This window comes from Kickxella alabastrina, assembly GCF_025024165.1.
Source record: "Kickxella alabastrina strain RSA 675 chromosome Unknown BX661scaffold_14, whole genome shotgun sequence".
NCBI lineage: Eukaryota > Fungi > Kickxellomycota > Kickxellomycetes > Kickxellales > Kickxellaceae > Kickxella > Kickxella alabastrina.
Window position 1 is genome coordinate 581,617 of NW_026251485.1, and position 6,142 is coordinate 587,758.

The following is a 6,142-nucleotide window of genomic DNA, read 5'->3' on the forward strand; positions in this document are numbered from 1 at the left end:
ACCTCTGGCAAAAGGCGTTAAATGCACTATTAACGCACTACTTTTGACGAACTATAAAGGTAAGCGCATAAACGCAATCCCAAAGGTTACCCCGCAGTTCCGGGGATTTGCTAAAGTGTAAAATTGCTTTCTTGATCCGCTGATTGATCCTGATCCGATCAAATCGCAATTTTTTTGTTACCAATTTTTCGCTTATTTCGACAAGAAAAAAAAATCATTCAACGCCTGGCTGTAGCAAAAATGAAAAAAAATATTGCTTGCTCTTTTATATACATATATTTTTTTGCGTCTATTCTTGTTGTTGCATTCCTTGAATTCGTGTTGGCCTTGCTTATTTTTATTTCTTTTTATTTCCTCTTTTACCACCATCCAATTTTGCCGCTGCTGCCACCCAGATAGCGCGACTGAAAGTAAAATAAAAGCATGCAGATACACAGGTGTCGCTTTGTCGATTATGTTCCACAGGCGATCAACGCCATCGAGTTTACACCAGAGACCTCCAAGCGCCAGTACATTGCCGTTGGCCGGGCAAACGGTGACATTGAGCTTTGGGGTGTCAAAGGAAAGCTTGTTTACGACAAAATGATTCCCAACGTCGTCAAGGGATCCGTGGAGACCCTGGCGTGGTCGCACCAGACCGAGCTGACCGCAGACGACTTGGAGCTGTTTGACACTAATGTTGAGCGCGAGGCCGCCAAGAAGCGGCTCGTGGAGCGCGCACCGCGTCTGTTCACAGCCGGCCTTAACGCAGTCATTATTGAGTGGGATCTGGCCAAGCTGGTGCCCAAGGCCATTATAGATTCGAACGGCGGCGCGGTATGGTGCATGGCAACGAATCACGCACAGACTAAGCTGGCCGTGGGTACGGAGGACGGTCACATTCGCATTTTCGACATAACCGACGACAAGCTGATGTACCAGCGCTGCTTCGACAAGATCAACAGCCGCATTTTGTCCGTCGCCTGGTCGCATGATGACTCCACCATTGTTACCGGATCGGCAGACAGCTCCGTGCGCATCTGGACTGCTAGCACTGGCCATGTTGTCGCTCGCATGACCCTGCCCAAGGAAGGCCGCGACCCGACCCTGGTATGGGCCGTCACCGTCCTCAAGGACGACACGATTGTTTCTGGCGATTCGCGCGGCCACGTTGTCTTCTGGGATCCGATCATGCACGTTTCCCTGCAGGACTTCCGCGCACAGGGTGCCGACGTCCTTTGCCTGACCGCCGACAAGGCCGGTCACACGGTGTTCGCCTCGGGCGTCGATCCGAAGATCACGCAGTTCAAGCTCTTTATCGGAAGCAGCCCTGCCGAGGCCATCAGCACCAAGAAGAAGTCCCTCCCCAACAAGACCCGCAAGTGGCAGCTCTCGGGATTCCGCCGCTATCACACGCATGATGTGCGCGCGCTGGCAGTCAGCTCGAACGCCAAGCACAACCTGCTGATCTCCGGCGGCGCTGACACTCAGGTGGCCTCCTGCGAGTCAGACTCGTTCCCCAACGACAACCCACACCGCCAGCCGTGCTTCCCGCCGGTCGACAGCATTATCAGTGTTGCGCCCAAGTCCAAGCTCGTTCTGCAGCACGAGGGGTGTACGCTCAAAATCTGGGAGCTCGGCAAGTCCGAGCCCATGCCGCCGCACATGAACGATACGATGGAGACCGGCCAGGCACTCCAAGTCTACGAGCGGCAGCGCGATCTGCTGCGCATGGACCTGAACACCAAAACGAACATTCTCAGCAGCACGATTTCGCCCTCCGGCGCGCTGATCGCTGCGTCGGACTCGACGGGCCCCAAGCTCTACTCTGTTACCCGCACCGGCGACAGCGGTGAGCATGTGCGTGTGCGCCGCGTGAAGGAATTCCCGCCGCCCAACTTTGTGCCCGACTACTCTGATCACCGCGGCGTCACCCAGATGCGCTTTACCAGCGATGAGAGCCGCATCATCATGTCGACGACGGATGGATTCGTGTCGATTGTCGACATTTCGCAGTGGCAGTCCGGTGTTTTCGAGACCGTACGCCGCCACTGTGGCCACCGCAGCACCAAGGACGAGACCGAGACCGATGCCGGCTGCGACAATGTGCCCACCCACCCGGCCCAGGCTAGGAAGATGACTCCAGCTGATGTTGAGCTGCGGACAATTACCAACATGGCTGTGAGCGCTGATGGCAAGTTTGTGGCCACCAGCGACTCCAACGCAACCATCATTGTCTCATCAGTGACCGGCGCACACAGCTCAGTGTTGCCCTCGATGCAGAAGGGCAAGGTGGACAGTCTCCCGACCGCCATGATTTTTGACCTCAAGGGCAACCTGGTCATCACAACTGCATCCAATCTGATCTTTGTGTGGGACGTTTCCAAGTCCTGCTTCACGAAGTGGACCAAGGAGCACTCGGCGACCGATATCCCGCGCACGTTTGAAAACTTTGGAGACTGCGTCTCTGGCATTGTCACAAACCCCACCGAGGTCAATATCGTTTACGCCTGGGCGGCCGGCCATATCACCCGCATAGACCTGTCGATCCCTCCAGGTCCCAAGAGAGCCGTGCTCAACATCCACAAGCGCAAGGATATCGAGAAGGACATCCTAACGCGGTTCTTGGACGAAAAGCAGGCGGCCGACAAGAGATCCGCACGGCACATTATCAAGCGGAAGAAAAAGGAAGAGGAGTCAGTCGATGGGTCTGTCAATGGCAGTGCCAGGATGGACATCGTGGTCGAGTCTAAGGACGCCCGGGCGGAGGACTCTGTTGTTGAAGTGGACTGGACAAAGAGCAAAGACTGGGCGTCGACTTATGCTGCGCGCCTGCGCGAGGCTGGAATCAATGTTAACGTGCCGCACAACTTCCGCATGACCCAGCGCTATCAACACTTGATGCATGTGTCGTTTATTGACAACGACACAATGGTGGTCATTGAGAGGCCTTGGATAGATGTTGCCAGCGTGCTCCCCTTGGCATACCATCGCCACAAATATGGCGCTTGAGCTTTTTGGCGAATACTATTTGGGACTTACGCATTTTTCATACTTTTTCAAAAAATTTCAAAAAATAATTTTTATTTACCTTTTAGTTCAAAGACGTAGTTTTTGATAAAGTTATATCGACTTTACCAAATCTCATGGATGTATTCAAAAGTTGGCGACGAAAGAACACTTGCTTGTTTGATTGTTTTTTTGCACTTCGGTTAATGTAAAAATGAGAGATAATTGGCAGTTCATTTTGATGGCTTTAGAACCCCTATTTTTAGCTTTAGCATCTGCATTTATAGCATACTAAATCAAATCGAAATATGGAAAATTATTCGTCAGACTGGTCCTCGTAGATGGTTTTGATCCACTCGTATGATTCTTTGGTCACATCCTTCCAGGTGCTGTCAACGGTATCTGCCGTGTTCAAATCAATGCAATGGCCAGCCCAAGTGCCCCGGTGAAAGCCGACTTTGTTAACCAACGCGACCGAAGGGTCCGACGACCAGCCGATCCGCGAAAGCAGCATGTCTTCAAGATTAAATTTATCAAGCGTTGCGTGGAAAGCTTCAGCGCGGATATACTCGTCGGTCGTCAGATTCCGAATAACGGTATCTTTGTCCCGCTGACTAACGTTCCTGAATTCGGGCAACAGCGCCTTGATGAGGCGCTTTGAGGCGGTTTTGCCTGCGTGGTGATAGGTTCGAGCTGGGGTATACGCAAAAAGTCTCGATGGCCCTCCGAATGTTTTAACAAACTCAAAAAGAGTTCTATTGCCGAGCTCCTCGCACTCATAATCGGAGAGAAAACCCGGGGGAATATCATCTGCATAGTCGCCCACACAAATGATCCGATGACCACTCCAGTTTTCTGGCTGACTACGCAATTTAAAGTCTTTAAGCAAATGGCGGCGCCCAAAGTCCAAGAAGCGGTGGCACGACAGTGCAAAGCACAGAATGGCATCTACCGATTTGGGGTTTTCCATATAGCTATACTCTGTCAGACTTGAGAAAATCATGTCAATGATCAAGTCAGGGAGCTCCTCGATGGCAGAGAGCTTCTTGTCCTTTAGCGCGACGGTCTGCGTCACAGGAAGAGGAGTTGAGCGGATAAAGTGGGTTTTATATGCCAGCATCTTGCAAAGCATATCGCAATAGCCCTGGAGCATGGTCTCGCCCAGTTTGAGCCCGTTGTCGTAAGACGTAATTTCACGTCTGTCGATGCATGCGAGGAACCAGTACTGCCCCATCTTTTTGTAAAATTGCTTGTGTTGTGCAAGGAGAAAGTATAAGAATATGGTGTTTAATAGACCAAATGTAAATTTAAAGAGAACAATTGTTTAGTAAAATAAAATGCAAGCAAAGTACCGCGCCGTTTTTGTTTCCTTTTTCGACAGAAAGCGCAGCCAAGTGGCTTGCAGGTAAAAAATTCCAACAAACTCCCAAGCCGAAATGATCAATTCGCTAACCAATTGCAAGCCCAACAAACTACAATGTTATATTACCCAAGCCAATTTCCATGGCGTTTTTCATTTTGTAAGAAAAAATTATTTTCGGATAATATTTGTTCCTAATCTCGAGTATAAAAGCCAGCGCACATACCATTGCATTTGGTGCCATGTGTGAATAAAGCAGGCGCTGGTTTTGTGCATTGATTTCAATTATTGATTAGAAACTCGGTATTGCATTTCAACATGTTTACCGAGCATTTGCAAACTTAATAGATGGCAATGAGTTTGAAAATATCCATGCATTACTGCTTCTGTTTATTTGTAATAAAACCTGGCCGACCAAGCAAAAGTGTATAAAGTCACGCAAAAGATGTGTTTATATGCGCCCTTATCAGATGTATATATCAACCGCTTGCTCAGTGACTACATGCCAGATACAAGGCTCAAGCAATGACATTAGCAGTGTTGAGTGCGTGCACATTGTCGCTCACAACGTTGGCGTTATTGTTGTTGGCAAAAACGGTGTTGTCGAAGGTGTTGGCAGCAAAAGAGTTGCGGTCAAATGCATTCACAGTGTTGGCGGCAACCGGGAATCCACCCCAGCCCCAACCACCGCCGATGCCTCCAACACCAACGCCAACACCGCCAGCGCCCCAGCCCAGCGCACCAAAACGCTTGGCCATGCGGCAGTTGTGGCCGTGGCCATTATTGTGGCAATGGGAATGGCCGTGCCTAACATAGTTTTGCTGATTCTGATGCTGCTCCTGCAATTGGGCCTCGGGCGCAGGCGCGGCAGAGGCAAATGCGGTTGATGCGGCAACAATAGCAAGCACAGTGGCGGTAAAAGTAGAGATATGGCTGAGCATTTTTGGTTATAGGAGCTGAAAGAAATTCAAGTTGCTTGTATTGTGTACTGTGTACTGTATGTTGTTTTGTTGTGAAGAGCGTCTGTGTTAAACTTTGGTGTAATTGGAAAAGAACCATGTTTATTATATACTAGAAAATGTATGAGGAAATGCAGCGTGCAACAAATAATACACTGGTAGCAGCTGTGACAAAAAATATAGTAGATGTGCACCAAAGATCAGGGCCCGCACCAGATGCATTTGTTTTGAGCCATTGATAAACCGATTGATCAGCATTATAAGGCACACCATTCATAGACAACGTTCATGATGTGCTGTGCTGGCGGACAAATGGCACTCAAAGCATGCCGTACTGCTGGTGTTGATGTGATCATTCTACAAGGATCACCTTGCACAAAATTGGTTATAATATTGTTCAGAACATGGCAGCCAAAATAAATTCATGTTTGCATGCTCTGTGACCAAGAGCTTTTAGGAATTTAGTTTTACAGCTTTAACTATATTAGAAATTCAATACATGCTCAGTTACTAAGCGCAATCGAGTGCGTCTCAAATTTCTTTCGTAGCAAGTAACTACGAAAGTCGGAATTTTTGCAGCGCAGAAATGTAAACACTTAAAAATACATATTCACACATTTCTAGTTTATTTCCGTTGTGTATTTTGACTAGATTCAATGTTTTTGGTCACGCTTGGGTGGACCCGTGGCCTTACTTGCCATTTTGCCTGCTGGTTTCAATTGCTGAGCCACGGGAAACGCATAACCATATATCAGTTAGCGGTTATGGATTGCAAGATTACTTTTCCTTTGCATTCAACCAAGAATACCCACCCAGCGCAAGTGCAAAGCTAAAT

At 48.9% G+C, this 6,142-nt stretch overlaps 2 protein-coding genes across 2 annotated transcripts; one reads left to right on the forward strand and one right to left on the reverse strand.

The window, feature by feature from the left end:
- The first annotated feature begins 266 nt into the window (after positions 1-266).
- On the forward strand, positions 267-3,032 carry BX661DRAFT_184097 (WD40-repeat-containing domain protein). Its single transcript, XM_051536397.1, has one exon. It carries the CDS (start codon positions 424-426, stop codon positions 2,989-2,991), a length of 2,568 nt encoding a protein of 855 aa, XP_051391126.1. The 5' UTR covers positions 267-423; the 3' UTR covers positions 2,992-3,032.
- Positions 3,033-3,213: 181 nt separating this feature from the next.
- On the reverse strand, positions 3,214-4,363 carry BX661DRAFT_184098 (uncharacterized protein). The gene has a single exon (XM_051536398.1). The coding sequence runs from the start codon at positions 4,220-4,222 to the stop codon at positions 3,305-3,307; it is 918 nt and encodes a 305-aa protein (XP_051391127.1). The 5' UTR covers positions 4,223-4,363; the 3' UTR covers positions 3,214-3,304.
- Between the last annotated feature and the right edge of the window lie 1,779 nt (positions 4,364-6,142).